This window comes from Rosa chinensis, chromosome 7 (assembly GCF_002994745.2).
Source record: "Rosa chinensis cultivar Old Blush chromosome 7, RchiOBHm-V2, whole genome shotgun sequence".
NCBI classification, from domain to species: domain Eukaryota; kingdom Viridiplantae; phylum Streptophyta; class Magnoliopsida; order Rosales; family Rosaceae; genus Rosa; species Rosa chinensis.
The window spans coordinates 47,027,294-47,049,074 of record NC_037094.1 but is presented as its reverse complement, the minus strand read 5'-3'; the positions used below and the strand labels follow the sequence as shown (position 1 = coordinate 47,049,074).

At 39.2% G+C, this 21,781-nt stretch overlaps 2 protein-coding genes and 1 long non-coding RNA gene across 4 annotated transcripts; 2 read left to right on the top strand and 1 right to left on the bottom strand.

The window, feature by feature from the left end:
- Positions 1–2,179: 2,179 nt before the first annotated feature.
- Positions 2,180–2,776, top strand: LOC121050381. The gene is made up of 2 exons (XR_005802801.1): positions 2,180–2,346; positions 2,540–2,776. It is a non-coding gene; the product is annotated as an uncharacterized LOC121050381 (long non-coding RNA).
- Positions 2,777–10,755: 7,979 nt separating this feature from the next.
- Positions 10,756–13,949, top strand: LOC112177104 (glycerate dehydrogenase). The gene is made up of 13 exons (XM_024315306.2): positions 10,756–10,923; positions 11,014–11,097; positions 11,192–11,332; positions 11,769–11,890; positions 12,028–12,109; positions 12,354–12,426; positions 12,500–12,591; positions 12,716–12,790; positions 12,901–13,008; positions 13,100–13,177; positions 13,305–13,349; positions 13,505–13,619; positions 13,695–13,949. Exons 1-13 carry the CDS (start codon positions 10,801–10,803, stop codon positions 13,715–13,717), a joined length of 1,161 nt encoding a protein of 386 aa, XP_024171074.1. The 5' UTR covers positions 10,756–10,800; the 3' UTR covers positions 13,718–13,949.
- Positions 13,950–14,138: 189 nt separating this feature from the next.
- LOC112177105 ((+)-neomenthol dehydrogenase) lies at positions 14,139–16,295 on the bottom strand. 2 transcript variants are annotated; one of them, XM_024315308.2, is made up of 5 exons: positions 16,120–16,295; positions 15,801–16,047; positions 15,513–15,578; positions 14,938–15,111; positions 14,139–14,772 (listed from the first exon to the last, which is right to left on the bottom strand). In XM_024315308.2, exons 1-5 carry the CDS (start codon positions 16,137–16,139, stop codon positions 14,395–14,397), a joined length of 885 nt encoding a protein of 294 aa, XP_024171076.1. In that variant the 5' UTR covers positions 16,140–16,295; the 3' UTR covers positions 14,139–14,394. The 2 variants fall into 2 exon arrangements, with proteins under 2 accessions (XP_024171076.1, XP_024171075.1); XM_024315307.2 differs by having other exon boundaries at positions 14,938–15,114; positions 16,120–16,281.
- Between the last annotated feature and the right edge of the window lie 5,486 nt (positions 16,296–21,781).

Genomic DNA, 21,781 nt, shown 5'->3' with positions numbered 1-21,781 from the left:
GAAAGCTGTATGATTTTGCCACATAACTATATAAGAGTATTAATGATATGGGCCATTAAAATTTGTGTGAGAGTTCTATCTTTAAACTATATTATAGTTTTACATGAATTTACATAGAATGTGCTATCTAGCAAAAGGAGTCTAGTGCTTTTCGTTGTCCATAGTTGACTAGGTTGGCAGAAATTTACCCCAAAGGCAGTTTCTTGACACCTTTTGTGGCTTTGTTTGTTTGTTTTCTTTTCTTTTTTTGTTTCTAATGAGATGGACTGGATATTAGATCCAACTATTACCTTGTCACTGTAGTTTTATTTACCCTTTTTCTATCATTCAAATGGCTCATTGTGTAAATGGCTTTGATTGCAGCTTGACTTAGAAGCAAGTTAAATATGTTCAAGAACACATTCCAATCTGGGTTTCTCTCCATTCTATGCAGCCTTGGGTATGCCTCATCGTCTTTCGCTCTTGTGTTTTTAGTTTTCGTTTATCATACTTGTTGTAATTTTGATGCTTAAGCTGTGCATTTTTCTGGATAATTAGGAGCAAACCTTTGCAGATATGGGATAAAGAATGTGAGTCCGGACAACCTAGTAATCAACTTCTGAGATGGTTTTTAAATTTCAAGTACTTTTATTTGTTGTTCTTGTCTGTCGAGTATGGTCTGGACTGAAGAAGCAACTCCTTAGTTTCTTTTTTTGCTTGGTCTGAGCTTCTTTGAATCTGAAATAAGTCTTAAGGCCTTGTGCTGCCATTTAAAACTTATATGGGCTTCTATAGGCTTATTTGGATCTTAAATGAGTTTGAATATGTAGCTCAAGGATTAAAGTGGTATGTTTTTTCTATTGGGTTTACATCAAGCTTCTTCTTTGTCCATTACAATATGTGTGCATAGAAACTACACGTAAGATAATATCTCAATGCGTGAGCTCGTTTGTTTTCCTTCCTCTGTTTTGTTGGAAGTGCATGTCCAGCTTGTGTCAATTCCTGACATGTTGCTATATGTGCAGATATCTCCTAGGTCAAGAAGCTATGCAACTGGTATATCAAATGGTAATTTTCTGTTGGAGATGTTCCTTTTCAACTCAGAGAAATTTCTTTAGGTAATGGATTGTGGCATCTCGTGAGGTGGGATATAGACATTTTGTGTTCCTATTTGATTTCAAGGATTTCATTCTTTTAGTGTTGTGTTTGTGTTTGTGTTCCTGTTGAGTTCATCATTCAGCTCTCTAATAAATGATTGTATGCCATGGCCTTAGCTTCTTTTTTTGCAAGTGCAGGTGCCAATATATGTAGATGAGACTAATGACCCGTTTGTCTTAGTAGCTCCTCAGAATGCTGTCGAGAATTGTCTTAGTAGTATTATTTCAAATGGCTAATTACTTTTCAATCTTGTTATTTCAGCATCCTTGAAGTCCAAGGTGCAGAGGAATAAAATGAAAACTGCTGGTCAAGATAGTGATATACAGATGTCTTATCCATGCAACTTAAGGGATCAAGACAATATCTACTTCGATATGTATTTTTGTCTCTTCATGTGTATATGATTCTGTTGTGCTTCTTTTGTCATGAAACATGGACCTAGACATGCTTTTGAAATAGGGTTATAGATTGTTTTTTTTTTGTTGTGTGCCTTCCCTTCTGGTATTGGATGTGTGATATATATGAAAGACTGCTAAATTTCAGGCTCTTATTCTCTTGAAGTTTAGTAGTTTAGTCTATTAGTTGGGTAGTGAAATTGTTCTAGTTGCTAATGTTGGGTAAAACTATGAGTTTAATTGATGCCCTTGTGTTGTTGTCCTACTGGATTGGTATGAGTAGTTAAAACTGAGATTACTAGCCAAAGTCTCCATGCTCACATGTTTTTACTGTTAAGCAATATATTTACTAGCCAAATATATTTAATTTTAAGCAACTGGATACATAGTGATGCATTCACTTTGAGAAGCAGCAACAGCTCTTATAGGAGAGTTAGTTTGACCTTTCATAAAGCTGTGAACTAACCCCCCCCCCCCCCCCCCCCCCCCCCCTTTTCTCCTTTCCTTTGATTTACGTCAATATTTCCCACTTTTCTGATTGGTTAGGGTATAGTTGACAAATTGACTGATTGCAATTCTATGTTTTTGGTTAATCTGATAGTTATCTAGTCTGCCTCTTCTACCAACTCTCAAGACCTCATTACATGTTTTATTGATCTACCATTTTCTGGGTTTCATCTTTTGCAAGTGTGCTGCCAAAGTATTTCAGCTCAGAATGGTCAGTGGCCAAATTTCACTTGCAGGAAGGTCTGCAGCATATTGTTGCCTTTGGCAAGCGGAAGAATATCATCATGATCATTAGCATGGATGGAAGGTACCCAAAATTGCTTCCTGGTTTCCTCACTTTTGTTCATGTCTTGATTCATGATTTCAATTTTGTAACAAGAATACAGTGAATCAATTGAAATTTATTGCAATGCTTATAAAATTGTATATGGTGAATCAATTGAAGTTTGTTTGATGTATCAAAATGGCTTATTCCATGTCATTTTGGCATCTTATAGCAGAAAATGATGCAAAAAATGAAGATGCTGATATTGAGGGGCTCATCAAAGCAGTTGCAGATCAGGTCGCCAAGTAGTTGTCAGTGGAACAGCAGTTGGAATGATATCTAGGAATAATTTTATATCAGCTTTCGATTCAAGTGTACGCAGCTAGGAATGATTTCTTGTTTGGTACATTATCTAGTTACTTGAATGTATGGATGTTTGAAAAATGGTAATGGAATGATATGAATTAGAGTATTGTTTTTGTGGTAATTACTACCCAATTTGATTACAATATTCACACCACAGCTAACCAAATAGAGTAGTTGTGTGAACTAACAACCAACAACAAAAGAAAACAAAGTTCTATTGTGTGAGATTCATAACACACAACAGAAATGAAATCATATCTGTTGTCTGAGTAATTAACAGACAAGAGAGATAATTTCACTTCAGTTGTGTGTTGTTAATATCAGACAACAAAGGATGAGTAATATCTGTTGTGTGTTACATATCTCAGACAACAAAGAATGAGTAATATCTGTTGTGTGTTATGAACCTCAGACAACAAAGAATGAGTTATATCTGTTGTGTGTTATGAATCTCACACAACAGTGAATTTCTTCTTCTGTTGTCTGAATGTACCGACACATCCCCGTGCATGCCATGCTAGGCACATGCCTGCGCAGAATTCACACAACAGAAACAGATATTCTGTTGAGCAAAGTATTGTCACACAACGGTGAAATCACCGTTGTCTGATTTTTCAATCACACAACACTCGTTTAGACCACAGTGAGGCTGGTCATCACACAACTACAAATACCCGTCGTCTGATTAACTTATTGTAGTAGTGATGGTACATATATAACACAGTAGTGATTATAAGGTACGGTCAAAAGCAACAAGTTGGAAAAGTTAAGCAATTATATAATATGTAGAGAATCAAGCCAGTTCGTCATTTAGGAGTTAAGAAACAAATCATATATCAGTTTTTGCATAATTGGAAAAGTTAAGCAGTCCTGCAATATGTAGATATCAAGGCAGGCGTATATGGTATCGGACTCTATATCTATGCATATAACCGACTTGCAATATACATGTATCGCAAACAATGTTAAAAAAAAAAATCATCACAAGAATATGCAATTGCATAAGTCAATCTAAAAGGATAAACCCATAGATCATGAGTTAGGTCAAAAAGCAACCAGCTTACACCAAAAACTCTTAGATGATCATAGAGTTTTTCAGAAAAATGAATAAGAACAAAGCGTGCTGATAACGTGTTAAAAAGTAGGAAGAAGATAGAGAGAATAGTTGGGAGGAAGTAGAAGTGTTTTCATTCAGTCTCATTAGCCTCCTTTATATAGAGGTATAGTTTACATCAAAGTACATAACTAATGAGTATTTACGTGAACAGCCACATAAATAATAATATTTACAACATTAATTACATACATGTTGGAAACTATAAAATGATAATTAATTGACATAATTACATGTTGAAAATTACTACGGATGAGGTGACAAATGCCACATCATTTGAGCTTAAAATTTAGTGTCGTAGGAGAATGGAATTGTGTGTTATCATTTATAATAGGAGCCCTTTAAATAGGGAGTTACAAGGTACCCAAAAAGGTAATAGAATCTGATTACAATTGAATACCTAGAACACATTCCTATTACAACTCTAAACCCTAGTTTGTAGAGGCACACATTATGTCGATATCCTTCAACACTTCCCCTTGTGCCGCTCAAACTTGGTGATGACGCTTTGATTGTTGCCTCGTTAAAAACCTTGCCAGGTAACAAAAACCCTGTGGGACAAAAATAACCCTGGTCGAAGGACAAAAAGAGCACAACACGTCCTTTACTCTTCGAGATCGAACATGTAGACATCATGCCTCCCCCTGATGTCAATATCTCCCCCTGATTGCTACAATCATGGGAGTTCGGATAACTTTCTCAATCCGATGCTCTTCACATGTTTCTCAAAGGTGGATTTTGGTAACGACTTAGTAAATAAGTCCGCTACATTATCCTCTGATCGGATTTGGTTCACTTCAATATTTAGAAATGCTTGTTGTCATTTTGAAGGAGCACGGAAGGTGGCATTTTTCCTTGTGGGGTCTGATCCCACACTTCCGTCATCTCTTTTCTCTGTAGGGATAGAACAAGCCCATATCAATCGTACCTCTCAAATATTGAAAGATTGTCTTTATACCAATCTAATGGAGTTGCGTTGGCGCAGGGCTATATCTAGCCAACAAGTTCGTAATAATTGAGGTGTCCGGTCTTGTATTGTGCTAAGTACAATAATGCGCCTATTGTACATAAGTAAGCACTTCTGCTATTAACACATCTTCGTCATCATCCCTGGGACGAAACGGATCCCTTTTAGGGCTAAGACTATGGACGACCATGGTACATCTTTGACTTTATCAAAAATATCTCTTAACACGGTATACAAGTTCTGAATTTAGACAAAACCGTGTTCTCCCAAGGTCATTCCTCTCAAACTCGGATTTCAGGTGTTCAGCGGTTTCCCTTAACTCTCAAGGGTTCCAATTATGTTTATCAACATAAACCGCGACAATTGCAAATCCGGAACTTGTCATGGAAACGTGTGGGCATAGTTCATCATATCCATTCCCAATCAAGTAATCATTCTAGTGAGCATTTCAACCTCGTTGCAAATGCGCTCCGTGGTCTAGAGCCACTTGACTTGGGTAAATAAAGTCCACAAGAACCTTCATTATATTCCGTATCTAGATCCTCATAGAGATACGTAGTGACCACATTCGTAAGCTGCATGTTCAGTTATTTGGAAACTACCAAACTGACAAGGTAGTGGAGTGCAATGACATCCATTACGAGAGAATATGTCTTCTCGTAGTCGATTCCAGGGCGTTGTGAGAAACCTTGCGCCATAAGGCTAGATTACCATCTCTTTTTCTCATCACGCTATCTAACAAAGACCTATTAATGTCAATAGGTTTTATGTTAGGAGGTGTTGGCATCTCAGGCCCGAAATCCTTCCTCTTCGTTAGTGAATCCAATTCAACCTGGATCGCATCTTTCCATTTAAGCCAATTTTCTCTACATTGGCATTCTTCAACGGAGTAAGGTTCGATGTCATTGGTCTCAATAATTCAACGTCCTCATGTACACTAGTGTAGTTCGTAGAGATCTCTATATTCTCAGGAATTGGTTCTAACATTGAGGCGTCTCCCAACGATGTCTCTTAGACATAACCACAATCCAAAATATTCTCATGAGACGGATTTTGAGTATCAATGATCAATGGATCAAGTTGTGCCAAACTCGCTCTTTTCTTAGGGCGAGAATCCATCGAACCTATGGGTCTCCTACTCTCTCTAGCGGAACCCATGGCCTATGACGCCATTATGCCACCTTTGTGGCATCACCATACCACCATCCATGGTAGTGGTGCAGTACCCATCTTCTCTGGGTGGCACCATGTCCTCTTGTGGGGACATCAATCCTTGCAGACATATTTGCAGCAGGTATATGTGATCTTGTCACTTTTAGGGGATCAAGATGAAACATAGTGGGGACAGACCACGACAATTCTTGTCGTTCCTGTTGAACATTGACGTTCTAATCTCCCCCTAACGATTGGAAGACTGTCTCATCAAAGTGACAATTCGCAAATCCAGCAAAATAAAGATCGCCTGTCAAGGGTTCTACATAGCGGACTTATAGCTGGAGACTCATGTCCAATATATATATATATGCATTCGTTGCAATGACTCATGTTGATGCACTGTGGCGGCGCAATTGGCACATGAACCGCACACTCAAATATGCATAAATACGAGATATTAGACTCAAACCCAGTCACTAGCTGTAACGCAAATAAAAGTTGAGTGGCTGCTATGAGTCGTAGACAAATTAGCATAGCTGTATGCGATATTGCATAACCCAAGCGGAAAATATTGGTGCGCATTACCAAAGTCCAGGCTACCATCGTAGTCTTTTAATGGTGGATTTTCCGCCAGACCAATTGGGTGTGTACATGGGAATATGATACTTGATATCAATACCCAATGATATGCAATAGTCATCGAAAATTTTCGATGTAAACTCTCTAACATTATCAAGTCAAATTGACTGGATGGGATGATCTGGGTAGTGAGCCCGTAGCCATATGTTATGTGCTAGGAGTGTAGTATAAGCAACATTATGAGTGGATAATGGCACAACAAGGGACTAGCGTGTTTGCGTATCAACCAACACTATAAAACATCTATACGGTCCGCAAGTTGGTTGATCAAATCCACAGAATTCCCTTAGATTCTTTGTGAGAATCGAATTATTTCCTCAATCTCCTTTGCATAGGATGGTCTCAATCCTAAATAACAGGCTTTATAGAACGAAACATGGGCCTTATAATCAACCAATAAAGGTTGTGGTTAAGCCACAATGTCACAATAGACTTGAGAAGTAGAGAGAGGAGTTTATGGCGTCAATGCCATGTATTTGCCACAGGGCCGCAGGGGGTAGGCGGCGCCGGCCATGTATGGCCTGTCTTTGCACAATCATGGGGCCATGAGGCGCATGTGCAGCTCCTCGAACCAATTCTTGGTTCTTACTTTTCTTCGTTCTGAAAATGGATGTTCGTGTAAAGTCTTTAATACACGGATCATCATGTCAAAGCCTATATGTGTCAGAATCCCATAAGTCATTTCTCATGACATGGTTGGATTCAATAACTCAAATAGTGGTTGCATACAACCCACTAGAGCGACACATAAGTTTCTCTAATACTCGTTTATGTCCGTAGTCATTAGAGGTGATGCAAAGGGACTCTGTCCATTCTCATAATGTGTTTCCACATGAAAACCATTGGCTCTTATATAATAAAGTTCGAATTAAGGTATGTCCAAGACATTAAGTAAAAGAATTGACACTTTATTAATAGCCAATGATTACATCAAAGTTTCCAAAATCTAATCCAAAATAAAATCAAAGTAAGACACATTGTAGTCACTCTATCCGTTTGGTAACTCCAATCAAATATGATCAGGAAAGTAGAGAGAGATGTTGGTGGAGCAAGGCTCTTTTAAGTACCAATAATCTCAATGACTTTCCTAGACATCACATTTTATTGGGTCCGCCACATAAGAAAGAGTTAATACAATTGTCATTTATTGACTAAGGCAAATTGCCATTACAAAAGTTCTTGGAAAAATAAAAGGACTAATTTAATCAAAGTCTGCTGCATCCTTGTGCACTTCATCTTCAGCTTTGAAGTCCTCTATGGTGAGATTGACATCTCCACCATTTTCTTCTTCTTCTGCAAGGTACACTTCTTGCTCTCTCAGGTCCCTATATGCCCTATATCTTGCAGCTAGTTCCTCGCTTGCCTTGCATTGCTTGAACCAATGCTCAATTGATCCACATCGATGACACTCATCATTGTGGTTGCCTCCCTTTAATTGAGGTGCATGTTGCGGGCGTTCCCTAGGGGGGTTGGTGCCACTACCACGACCCATGGCTCCACCATTACGGCTAGGGATACCACGACCCCCTCTCCCACGTGTGGCATTACCACCACATGTATCCACACCAAACTTGCGGTTTCCTTCCTGGTTAGGGCAGTTATATGGGCCCATACATCCCTCATGTCCCCCATTCTTAGGGTACCGCTCCTTGCGCCCTCCTTTGGGTGCATTATAATTCACCTCATGAACGCTCTTAGTTCCAATGGGCCTTGAATTATAATTCCTCACGAGTATGTTATCATGTTTCTCAGCTACAGATATAACATTGATAAGTTGATGAAACCTCGTGATCCGTCCAGCATTGACTTTAGTACGGTATTGCTTTGATACCACAATGGCTAAAAAGGGGAAGGTGGAGAGAGTTTTCTCAATTAGCTCTTGCTCTGTGACAGGTTGTCCACAAAACCTCAACATGGACTGTATGCGAAGAGCTTCTGAATTATATTCAGCAACAGACTTGAAATCAGCAAAGCACAGATTGTTCCATTGAACCTTCAAGTCAGGGAGGAGGGAATCTTGGACATTGTCAAAGCGCTCTTCTAGCGCTACCCATAGCTCTCTTGCATTCTTGATCGACATATACTCCAATATGAGGGCCTTGTCCATATGGCGTCGCATCAAGATAACTGCTTGAGCATGCTTTGTAGGTGTTTGCTTTGTAGGTGTTCGCACCAACACAAGATCCGGGTTAGGTGCCTGGATTATGGGTAATATTCCCTTTGAAGTGAGATGGTTCTCAACATCGGTTACCCAATTTTGGTAATCCGAGCCTGTTGAGTCAAGCATGGGAAAGTCAAGTCTAGGTTCATTCGACATCCTGAAAATAGGAAGAGAAGATATATTAGTTTCGGAGTTAAACTTCCACGAAAACTAAAACAATAAGATTTCCGAGCTATGCTACCAAGAAATCAATTTCCAAGAATCTCTTTTGGATTAGACCAAACAATGATGTTTTAATATGGTCACAATTTGATGCTTACGGATGCTCTTAGTCCAAACATTGTGAACGCTCTTAGTTCACACGAAAACTCTTAGTTTGTTTAATTATGAACACTCTTAGTTCATACGAACACTCTTAGGTCGTTAGGCGTGAATCCCCACAATTCCGCTTTGTTAAATATCAAAATCATTTGGCAACATATATTCCAATATTTGCAGAAAATAAAAGGAATTTAAATACAAGAAAGCAGCAACCTTAATTATAAAAACTTACGTGATTGTTCTTGGCTTGAAGACACGCGCGTGTTGATGCAGGCGTGTAGCTAAATTAGGATTGCTGGAATCTGGTCGGAAATTGGCAGTTGGTGGGCTGCCCTTCTCCCTTCCCTTTTTTTTCTTCCTCTTTTTTTTTTCTTTTTTTTTTTTGGGCCCAGCCCTTCTCCTTCTTTTTATTTCTTTCCGAGTCGAGTCCTTCTCCTTCTTTTTTTTTCTTCCTCCTTTTTTTTCTTTTCGCGTCTTCTTTCTTCCTTCTGGTTCTTCTCCTTCTTTCTTTCCTCTGTGCTTCCTCCTCCTAATCTGCAGGTGGGTGGCTGGATGGGTGAGTGCTGCAGTGAGGTTGGGTGGGCTGCGCAGACACTAGGTGGGCGGCGCAGGCGATGGGGACGGCTGGCCGGTGAGATGCAGTGGCGCGGAATCGGCGGTGATTGGGCTGGTGCAGTGCAAGCTGTGCAGGGGACACAGGCGTGTGTGCAGGTGCGTGGGCTGCTGCAGGCTGGTGCGCAGCGCAGGGGCGCAGGTCGGCAGGAGGCTGGAGCGGTGTGCAGTGGCTGCAGGCGGTGGCTGAAGGGTGCGCGGGGGCTGCCGTAGGGGACTGCAGGAGGCGTGGCAGGAGGCTAGGGAGGCAGAGGCTTCAGTAGGCTTGCAGAGGAGGTTGCAGGCTTTGCGGCAGTTGCTTGGTGAGGCTGCTTAGGGTTTTTTTTCTTTTTTTTTTTCGGTTAGGGTTAGAACTCGTGCTGATAACGTGTTGTAGGAGAATGGAATTGTGTGTTATCATTGATAATAGGAGCCCTTTAAATAGGGGGTTATAAGGTACTCAAAAAGGTAATAGAATCTTCTTACAATTGAATACCTATAACACATTCCTATTACAACTCTAAACCCTAGTTTGTAGAGGCACACATTATGTCGATATCCTTCAACAGTATAATATTTTGGTGTCTCTAGCACTACTCTTTTTTTTCCCCTCCCATACACATTACATTTGGTAACCAACCGTTTGGTATCAGACCAAAAATAAAAAAAATAAAAAAATTCCAACCCCTTGGTAACAAATTCATAAAATACTAACATAAAGTTCTCATTTGTAGCACAATTGAAGCTCTCTTCTTTTTTTCTTTCAAATGTGTGCAGGAATGAAGTTTATGTCCCCAAAGATTGTCCATGGTCACGTGTCATCAATAGAGGATGACATGTCACCATTATCTTACTCATTAACGAGAGGTTCAAGAGCTCCAAGCACGAACACCACCCCGGGAAAAACTTGTACCTCTCAAAATGTGTTTATTATCCAATCTTTAGTCCACAGAAAACCCACAATGCTACCATACAATTCTGTACGCTTATGATCGATAGGTCAAACATATCAGAAAGTCAATAGTCAACTTGATCCATCAATCTCACTAGTGAAGACTACCGCATATTGTACAGCCCACCCCACCTTATCAATTAATCACACTTGGAACAAGAAATTTAAAGAGCTTGGTTTCTATAGCAAAGCCAGTAGTACCCAGTTGAGTTGCTGACTAGCTTTCTCTCATGGCCAAACCAGTTTCAATTGAAGTGTACAACCCAAATGGGAAGTACAGAGTTGTCAGCACAAAACCCATGCCTGGAACTCGCTGGATCAATCTCTTAGTTGAACAAGACTGTAGAGTTGAAGTAAAATTCTCATTCTTGCTCAGTCTCTTTGATACTTTTGGACTATTGGGTATGTGAATATGACCAGAAATTGTTTAACTTTGTGTTTAGATATGCACCCAGAAGAAAACCATTCTATCTGTTGAGGATATCATCGCTCTGATTGGTGACAAGTGTGATGGAGTAATTGGGCAGGTAGTATTAGTTACCTTGAAGTTTTGTTCTTTTTGGTATTTTGATTAGGACTTTTGAAGTTAGAGAGTGGTTGAGTTGTGTTTTGGGTTGTCAGTTGACAGAAGACTGGGGTGAGACTTTGTTCTCAGCACTGAGCAGAGCTGGAGGTAAAGCTTTCAGTAACATGGCTGTTGGGTATAACAATGTTGATGTCAATGCTGCTAACAAGTATGGAGTTGCTGTTGGAAACACTCCTGTAAGTTTGAAATTTTTTTTCTTATAATGTTCTTTTTGAGTTACAGATGAATGTTCCAATTCAGTGCTTTCTTGTCAAGCTGTAGTTCTTTACTTGTTTATGTGTTTTGATGGTGCACGTTGTTTTATACATGTGTCTGTCTAGTACTAGCTGGTTTCACACATCTTTACTAATGAGAAGTTAACATGCTTGCTAATATAATTACTTGAATGTCATTGTCACTCATAAGTCATAACCAAGTGCTGATGCCGGTTTAATGATCACAACTATGTCAGTAATTTCATAGAACCAATACTAGTTTTCATGTTGATGACAGTTGTAAGAGACTTTATGTATGCAAACAAGTACCTATACGCATCAACTAATTCTTTATGATTTAGCAATTTCTTTTTTCTTTTGGGGAAAATTGAGATGAATTTATTGCTGATATGGTTAGGGAGTACTTACAGAAACTACAGCAGAGCTGGCAGCTTCACTCTCAGTATCAGCTGCTAGGAGAATAGTGGAAGCAGATGAGTTTATGAGGGCTGGTTTATATGATGGATGGCTTCCCAATCTGTATGGCTACCATTTTACTTTTTGTCATGACTACCATGTTTACTAGTATTATCGGTTCTTTGCTTGTACTTATCTGATACATGAATTATACATTTCATGTGTCTCCCGCTGTTGATTTGTTTCCTTTACAACGGCAGGTTTGTGGGAAACTTGCTAAAAGGGCAGACTGTTGGTGTGATTGGAGCTGGTCGTATAGGGTCTGCATATGCCAGAATGATGGTAATTTCCTTGGTCCAACATCTTGAAGCTCTGGCTAGATAGATATGATCCTGGTTGCATGATATTTATGTTAGTCTAGCGATTAGCATACACTGACCTAGTAACAGGACATTTGGGTCATTGTTTCCTTTCTTTTGCTGATTCTTTACAGGCTCTCACTAATGATCCTATTCCTGATTCTTTCCATATCAGTGTGCTTTATTAAGTATGCTCATGGGACTAAAATCTGTGTTGATCTCAACAGGTTGAAGGTTTCAAGATGAACCTAATTTACTATGATCTGTACCAGGCTACACGACTAGAAAAGTTTGTTACAGGCATGTCCCAGTCACTTTATTGCATAAATCATGCTCCCACTTTTTGCTGATACATGTATGCTCCCTGTTCCAGCTTATGGTCAGTTCCTACAAGCCAATGGCGAAAGCCCTGTGACTTGGAAAAGAGCAGCAAGCATGGATGAGGTGCTGCGAGAAGCAGATGTGGTATGGCATGCGCGCGCGCACACACACACACAATCTCTCTCTCTCAACCCCATCCCTTTGTTTTTCACTTTTTTTCTCTCTTTTTATGGGGTGTTTACTTTGTGGTTATTGATTCTCATACTAGATAAGCCTTCACCCGATTCTTGATAAAACCACTTATCATCTGATCAACAAGGAAAGATTAGCAACAATGAAGAAGGTGAAGTTTTTGAACTTCTTTTTTTAATTTCTAAATCTCATGTGAATACATACACAAGTAAATAGTTTTATTTATCTACGTGTTGAGTAATATGCAATATATGTCTACAGGAAGCAGTCCTTGTTAACTGTAGCAGAGGGCCTGTGGTTGATGAGGTTGCTCTTGTGGAGCATTTGAAACAAAATCCCATGTTTCGAGTTGGTCTTGACGTCTTTGAGGTACATAAAATCCACATTCTCGGTTGAAATCTGTTATTATTGCAGACACCATGTCTAACATCTGATTGGTTCACCAATGGTGTTGTATCAGGATGAGCCTTACATGAAACCTGGGCTTGCCGACCTGAAGAATGCCATCGTGGTGCCTCACATTGCTTCTGCTTCCAAGGTATTATGGATCTGCATTGTTTGAAGTTTGAAAGGTTAAGAGATCAAGACTTAATTTCGTTCATTTCATCAAGCTTAGTATACTGAAAGTAACTGTGTCCCAATGTTCCCTTACTTGTTTTATGTAGTGGACTCGAGAAGGAATGGCAACGTTGGCTGCTCTTAATGTCCTGGTACGTCAGTAATATACTAATATGACTATTGGAGAATGTAGAAAAGAAAATCAAGATAAATATCATCTGAAATAGCTTACATCATTTAAATATGAGTTGAAAAGAATACACTTTGGCACCAATGTACTGACAACATTTACAATGCTATGGTTTAGGGTAAAATCAAAGGATATCCAGTTTGGTCTGATGCGAACCGGGTAGAACCATTCCTGAATGAGAATGCTCCACCACCAGCTGCCAGTCCTAGCATTGTTAACGCCAAGGCCTTGGGTAATAATATCATAAAACTATCAATGACACTCACAGAGGTCAAATTTCTTTGCTGAAAACTCTGTTTCACTGCAGGATTACCAGTTTCAAGGCTTTGAGCATTGATGTAAATGGCCACATTTTGAGCCTTCCTGGTGCAAATGGAGCTATTGTTATGCATGGAAACCAGGCTCTAGCGATACTGTGATTATCTGGAGTTTTAACAAAAGTTGTATGTGGTCAAACGTGTATCTCCTATGTTGTCTCATAAATACTGGCTTCAGAATCCCTGTTATATATAAGAGGTTACTTATGAATGTTTCAATCTATCTGCGCAATTTGGTTTGACAAGTTGGCATCAGCTGGTTACTTATAGTTGAGGCTTTTCAAGATTGATAAAACTTTGGTTAGGCAGCAAGTTCTTTTAGATCTAGTCCACTTTTCTTGATTTTCCAGTCTAAATGCCGGATTGCATTTCAAGTTTTAACATATATTTTTCGCTTTCTCCAGAAACTCCAAAGTAAAGAAATCTGAAAGACCTTTTTGGTATGCGATGATTTATTATATTTTATCCAAATCTTAATCTCAGCAAATATTACACAATGACTCCAACAATAAGGGAAACAAACTACAAAGACCAAGTCCAAAAACGTAAATCTCTCAAGTCTCAACCTCAACCTATATATCTCAATTTTCAAGTAGTCTCATAAAACTGGATAATCCAAATAGTTTGTAAATGATCATAAGTAGGATCGTTATTCATGAAAGCAGAAAGGGCCTCTATAAATTTATGTGCTTAAAATGGTGACGGTTCCTTCCGTATGAAGAACTGGCCAGTAGGACTGTCATTGGGGAGCAGCGCCAGCCTGACAATGCTTTCAGCACCTTCGTCAATGGTTAAGAAGCCAGAATTGCAGTTGAAATCTGTTTTGGTGTAACCAGGGCAGACACAATTGATGTAGAAACTTGGATATTTCTTTGCAAGAATTCTAGTGTATGCATTCAAGGCAGCCTTTGAGACTGAATAGGCTGAAAAGTATCGAGGCCAGCCCTTGGTTTCCACCAAACCTTGTTTGAGATCTTCTAGTGACTGACTCAGTACTGCATCTATTCTCTGTTCTGTTAGGGTCTCAGCATTACTTAATACATCTTTAGGCCATCCATCTGGAAAATCCTGAAACAACATGAAAAACAGAAGAGCTTTAAATTGATTTGACTTTTAAGAATAATTGCATTTACCTATTCACAAATTAATTTCAGCAACCTTATTCACAACTAGTAGAAAGTTTGATTTTCTTAGGAGAATGTGAAAAATAAAAGTAGCTTTCGTTGTTCATACCGATAACTTAGCAACAGCCGCAGAAACAATAACTAGTCTGGGTGAATCGGACAGCTTGAGGAGGGGCAAAAGTGCCTCTGTGATTCCTTTCGTGCCATAATAGTTTGTTTTCAGGCATTCTTCTGATAACTCGTAGTTTGGTGCTGCAAGTTCATTCCAATTGACTTCTTCAAGCTTCTGCATCAAGGTGAAGAAAGTTACTAATGGAAGACAACTTGTGTTCCAAATTTGAAACTGTATTGTTAGATATGGCATGATTTTCTTTGAGAACCTATAATAATAAACTCAGCAGCATCCAAATTTGAAAGATTCATATCAAAAGCATAGATTACAACAAATTAAGTTTCAACTTCAGCTCGTAACATATAATAGATGCTAGAATGGGCTTAGATTCTTAGGGAACAAGTTCTTTTTCGTAACAAGGGGAGTACATGGCAGTGAACTACATAGATATGTTTAAAAAAAACATTTACTTTTAGAAGCCAAAAAAGACGGTGATTATCAAAATTAATGTTGCATCAAACAAAGTCCTCAATATACTGTGAAGAAGATAAATAGGGTATATGGAATCTTACCTTACTGGATACTTCTCTAAAAGCTTCAGGGTTTAGTATGCATCCAAACACTCCTGCATTGTTTACCTACAAAGTCCAGAATCCACAATTTACATCTATGTTATGGTTAAATCTATTTCATGAACTTTTCAGTCCCTTTCATCTGATTAACCACAAAAAAACTCTCAGTTAAATTCTAATGGAGAGCATCACAATAAAAATACTGAGCAATAAAATTCAACTTCAGATTTTAAGACTGTCTTATAGACATAAGAAAACTGAGTTTGAGAAATTAGGGTCTTATCATACCAAGATATCTAGTTTCCCAAATTGGGTTTTGACAAAATGTGCAAGGGAAGCAATGCTATCTGGGTTTGTCACATCAAGCTGATGAAATACCACAAGCTCAGAGAGGCCGGACTCTTTCAATTTTTCAACAGCTTCAAGACCCCTCTTTTCATCTCTAGCTGTTAACACTGTCATGATCCCATTTGAAGCCAATTGTCTTACTACTCCGAACCCAACTCCTTTATTAGCCCCTGTGACAACTGCATACCTGATGGAATAATAAACCTCTATTACACAACGAGAAATGTGAAAGTCGCTTTACATAAGAACCAAGAATTACCTCTTTTTGGCTTCTGCCATTGTTGATGTTCTTTCAGCTTATTACAAGCTTTTTAGTGGAGAAACCATACACAAACAGCTGGGCTTTATAGCCAGATTCAGCTTACTAGACGTATTACCATTGTCTTCAGGTTATGCACGCAATGAGGTCATCAATTTGGGAATATCTAATATTGTCGATCAAGGTTACCAAACCCAGTTTTTTCTCCTTTTGGCCCCTCTGACTATTCTCTCTACCTTTTGGTTCAAAGTTAAAACTTGAGCTCCAAATAAATTTAACAATACCATGTTTGGGGATAAACTTGAAAATGGACCTTTCTTTTAATCCAAGCAAAAGAAATAAGTATTATGTTGTTTCTGATGGTCACAATTCAATCTAGAATACCTTTCCCTTAGAACATAGGGATTACAAAGTACATGTTCTAATTATACAAGGAAAACTATTCCAAATAGGGCTAGAAATCTAGAACCTTATCTCCTATTACAATCATAGAACTAATCCTAGTTTGATTAGGCACACAAAAGTCGATTTCCTTCAACAGTTATTTCTTATTGTCACAATTCAATCTAGAATACCTTTCCCTTAGAACATAGAGCAGTATAATTTTCCCTTGAGCTTCCTCCTCTTCTACGTATTGAAAATGTTGCTCACACCAAGTATCTGTTGGACTTATCTCTTCAAGCAACTCTACTACGGGACAAGTCTAGAATTCGTTGGTTAAAGGATGGGGATAGAAACACTGCTTTCCTGCATAACATGATTAAGCTTCGGCGTCTTCACAACTCAATCTCTTCTTTACTAGTAGATAATGTGGTAATCACTAATCAATCCGCAATCGCTGCCCATACTGTGCAACATTTTCAACGTTGCTTCACTGGTGATCCGCACATCTTAGACACAGGTTTAGTTGACAGAGTTATACCTACATTAGTCACTGCAGAGGACAATGCAGCACTTTTAGCTATTCCCTCTCCTGAGGAGGTCTTTACTGCGGTACAAAGCATGGATGGGAAGAGTGCTCCTGGGCCCGACGGTTTTGGGGGGGAGTTTTTCACTTTCTGTTGGTCAGTGGTGGCGCAAGATGTGATCCTTGCAGTTCAAAGTTTCTTTAGTAATGGGTTTATTATGCCGCACTTCAATTCTAATGTTCTAGTCCTTATTCCCAAGTTGCAAGATTCTGAGGCCATTTCGGATTTCCGGCCAATTGCTCTTGCTAATTTCGTTTTTAAAATCATCACTAGAATTGTGGCAGATAGACTTGGTCCCATTGCCTCAAGGATTATCTCTCCTAATCAGAGTGCATTTGTCAGAGGCCGCTCCATCATTGATCCTATCGTTCTCACTTCCGAGTGTGTCAATCTATTGGACCACAAGTGCAAATACGGGAATTTGGCAATTAAATTTGACATCCGCAAAGCTTTCGACACACTAGATTGGAAATTCTTGCTTCGGGTTCTAATGGCCTTTGGGTTCAGCGAGGACTTTGTAACTTATATTCATAATATTCTGAAATCTGCACATATCTCAGTTAATGTCAATGGGCAAGCATGTGGCTATTTCACTTGTTCTAGAGGGGTTAGACAGGGTGACCCTCTGTCCCCATTATTATTTTGTCTTGCTGAGGAAGTTCTAAGTCGTGGCCTTTCATCTTTGATCGTCGGTAACAAGATGAAGAATATTGCATCACCATTGGGCATCTCACCACCCTCTCATGTGCTTTTCGCAGACGACATCATGGTGTTCCTTCAAGGTAAAGTTTCTCACTTGCGTAATTTACTTTCTTTCATGGATGAGTATGCCTTGAATTCAGGTCAGGAGATAAATAAGGCAAAGTCCCATCTATTCTTGGGGAAGTATGCTGCGCTGAGGCAGAATAGAATCTGCAGAGTTCTTGGGATCCAAGTTCATCATATGCCTTTTATGTATTTGGGAGTCCCAATCTTCTCTGGGCACCCAAAATCTGCGCACCTGGTATCGATTGCAGACAAAGTGCGGTGTAAATTGAGTTCTTGGAAGGGGAAACAATTATCTCAGGCTGGTAGATTGCAGCTTATTTCCTCTGTGGTCCATGGCATTTTGACCTATAGTTTCCAAGTGTACGAGTGGCCCAAAGCATTGTTGAAGAAAGTCCAAAGATGGATTAGAAATTTCTTTTGGAACGGGGATCCTCTCAAGGACGGATCCGCGCTTATCGCATGGAGCAAGGTCTGCACCCCAAAAGAACAAGGGGGGTTAGGACTAAAAAATATTTTTACTTTGAATAAAGCCTTATTACTGAAGAGATGTTGGGATGTGGTGTCTTGCGCATCGAGTTCAGCCAAGTATCTTTATGACAGATTTGTTAAAGGGGGTCTGCAGCCTTGTTCATATTATAAAAAATCTTCAATTTGGCTAGGGCTCAAGAAGCTGTGGCCATCACTTCTCGAAGGAGTTCAGTGGTTAGTAGGGGATGGCACTTCAATTAGATTTTGGAGAGATAATTGGTTCGGGGAGGTTCTAGTAAATTCTGCCAATTATGCTTTGGAGGTCCAAGAACTTCTCAATGACAAAGTTTGCGATTTTATTAATAATGGGCAATGGTGTCTTCCTGCAAGTTTTTGTCACACATTTCCAGAAGCAGCACATTCAATTCATTCGGTGGAAATCCCAACTGCGCCTACGGCGGATCAAGTGGTCTGGTCAGCCACAACATCTGGCTCTCTAACAACTAGAGAAGCTTACAACACCCTTGCTCCTCCTTTACCTGAGCCGTTGTGGTGTAAGTACATTTGGCATGCTGCAATCCAGCCCAGGAAAAGTCTTACAACGTGGAAAATTCTGCTAAACAAGATTCCTACTGATGATTTCCTTCAAACACGTGGCACTAGTCTATGCTCACGGTGCTTATTTTGTAGTAAAAGTCTGGAAACCACACAGCACCTCTTCCTTACATGTGATATTGCTGCGGCACTATGGGCTTGGCTTCTGCAATTATTTCGGTTACATCCTCCTCCAGGTGTGTCCCTACTTGACTTATTCCAAGCTCATTTCCTTTCTTCTCTTAATAGCTCCTCAAAATTACTGTGGTACATGTCGGGGTGTAACTTGCTATGGTGCCTCTGGCTTGTAAGGAATAAAAGGAAGTTTGACAATGGCGAAATCAATCCTGTCAGCTTAAAGCAATTCTTTGTATTATCTCTAAGAGAATCTGCAGGCTTGGCTTTTGCATCTTCTTCCACCACCTCATCAGTACTGCCTATTTTTTCTTTCTTGGGCCTATCTCCTTTGCTATCTTCTGCGCCTAGGTACATCCCAGTGGTCTGGAACCCTCCACTAGTAGGTTGGTTCAAAGCAAACTCAGATGGTTCCTTTCATGATATTGACCATGCTGGATATGGTGGAGTTTTTAGAAACAGCGACGCAACATTCTTGGGTGCCTTCTCTTGTAAAGCATCTGTCTCTTGGGCTATTGATGCTGAGATGCTAGCAATTATTGAGGTAATTAAGGTGGCTCGTGGGAGGAACTGGTTTCCTTTGTGGATTGAGACAGATTCCATGTTGGTTTTGCATTATTTCAGGCATCATAACATGGTCCCATGGCGTCTCCGCACCCGTTGGAGGAATTCCATGAACTCTTTTGATCAACAGCAGGTTTATATCTCTCATACATATAGGGAAGGTAATCGTGTTGCTGATAAGCTTGCAAATTACGGTGCCCTGAATATTGGTACACATTGGTGGAGCATAATTCCCCAATTTTTAATGAGTTCTTTTGGTCATGACTTTACTGCTAGAACAGATTACCGGTTTGCTTAAACAGGTTTTTAATTTCTTGTTCAAGTTAGCGAGTGCCCTAGTGCAGTACCTTCGTATTTGTAGCTTTTCTTTTTTGAGGTGGTTTTGGCCTAGTCCCCCTCCTCATGTACTTTGGCCTTTCGGCTACCATTTATTAATAAGATTCCTAGCGAGGGAAGGGCGGTGGGCCCCCGGTTGTAGTGGTCCCCTTCGGGGTTGTGTGGGTGCTTCGGCACCCCTTTCAGACCATTGCAGAGGAGCTAATATCGCCTAATCCTCGTTAGTATAAAAAAAAAAATATATATATATATATATACAAGTGAATAGTTATATGTATCTATGTGTTTAGTAATAGGGATAATGACCACTTACCCATAGAATACCAAATACAACCCCATACACTTCACCAACTTATTTTCAACCCTACTCACACAAAAGTTTTCTCTTTTTCTCTCAACTATTCTTTTCACTTAATGTTTATCCCATTAATACCCTCTCTCTTGCTTTTACTATTCTTTTGTTTCCTTTTATTTTCTTTTAATGAAAAGTGGTGGGCCCATCTTGAATTTATTTGTTTAGATATAATTGCAGCTAAATTGCACCCTCTATTCAACGGAAAACAGTTAAACCTTACTATTCATAATTTCGATTGTTGACAGACTTGAATTAAATGTTATCTGTAAAAACACAAGCAAAGAATTGAAGAAAGAAAGAGAAAAATTGAAAAAGCTGAAAGACTATAGAGAAAGTCTTAACAGAGAAACTCCCAACTACTGAGATATTATTTATAGACTCCAAACTAGGATCTATAAAATAGAAGAAGATATTGACAATCTCTTATATATACTTGAAGAGGAACAAAAACCTCTTGATTATTTGAGCATTGGTTAGATCCGCAAATCACTGGTATCAGAGCTTGTAAAATAGCTCAAAGGGGAATCCCTCCTAATGGGGACAATATCTGATTTAATATTAGAGAAGTTGAATTCTCTACTAAAATCCTCTGATGAGAAACATCATATCCTCTTAAAAGAATTATCTAGAAAAATTACTTGCTATAATCCACCAATTAGAAAAATTGGAAAATAAACTGGATTATATCAAGGAATTTCCAAAAACGGAAGAAGAAAAGCTAGCAGATGTTAGTAGAAAAATCAATGAACAGCAAAAAACGGTGGATTCTATGAGAAATATACTGAAGGACAAGAAAGTGCCTATAGTAAAATCAAAGAAAACTAATGGCTTTAAACCATTAGAAAAACCTGAGAAGAATCCTGTTCCAAACATGATTTTTCTTGGACCATCTACTAGTCAAACTAGTATCCAGTATGGAAGCCCGAAAAACACAAGAGATATCAAAATGATGAGCATTTTCGGGAAAAAAAAAAAGGAGTACAACTCCTCAATGATGAAGAATTCAAATTCAACGAAATTGAACGAGAGGTAAAAAACGCCTCAATTCCAAAGCTAGATTTTAAACAGATCTACAAAAGGGGAAAATTTGATGTGTTGGATAGCCACCACTTCAAACTATTGGAATTCACAACCCCTTTAACAATAGGAGAAACAGATCTTCTGATGATTACTCCTGAAGAAGTTGCCCGAGCAAGAACAAAAAATTATTAATTTATGCATATTGGAGCAGTCCAAGTAGGCATAAAGCTCTTGGCTCGAGAAGGCATAAACTGTTCAGTTCTATGTGTCCTCCAAGACAATAGACTAACAGATTTTCAAGCTAGTTTGTTGGGAACCCTTGAAGCATCTCTCTGCAATCAAGTGGCATATTTCAACTGCTTCCCAAATTTCTCAACCAGCTTGAAAGATGTAGCTCACTGTCTACGACTGCAAGTCAAGACAGATGGCATATCCATGAAAAAAGATATGCAAG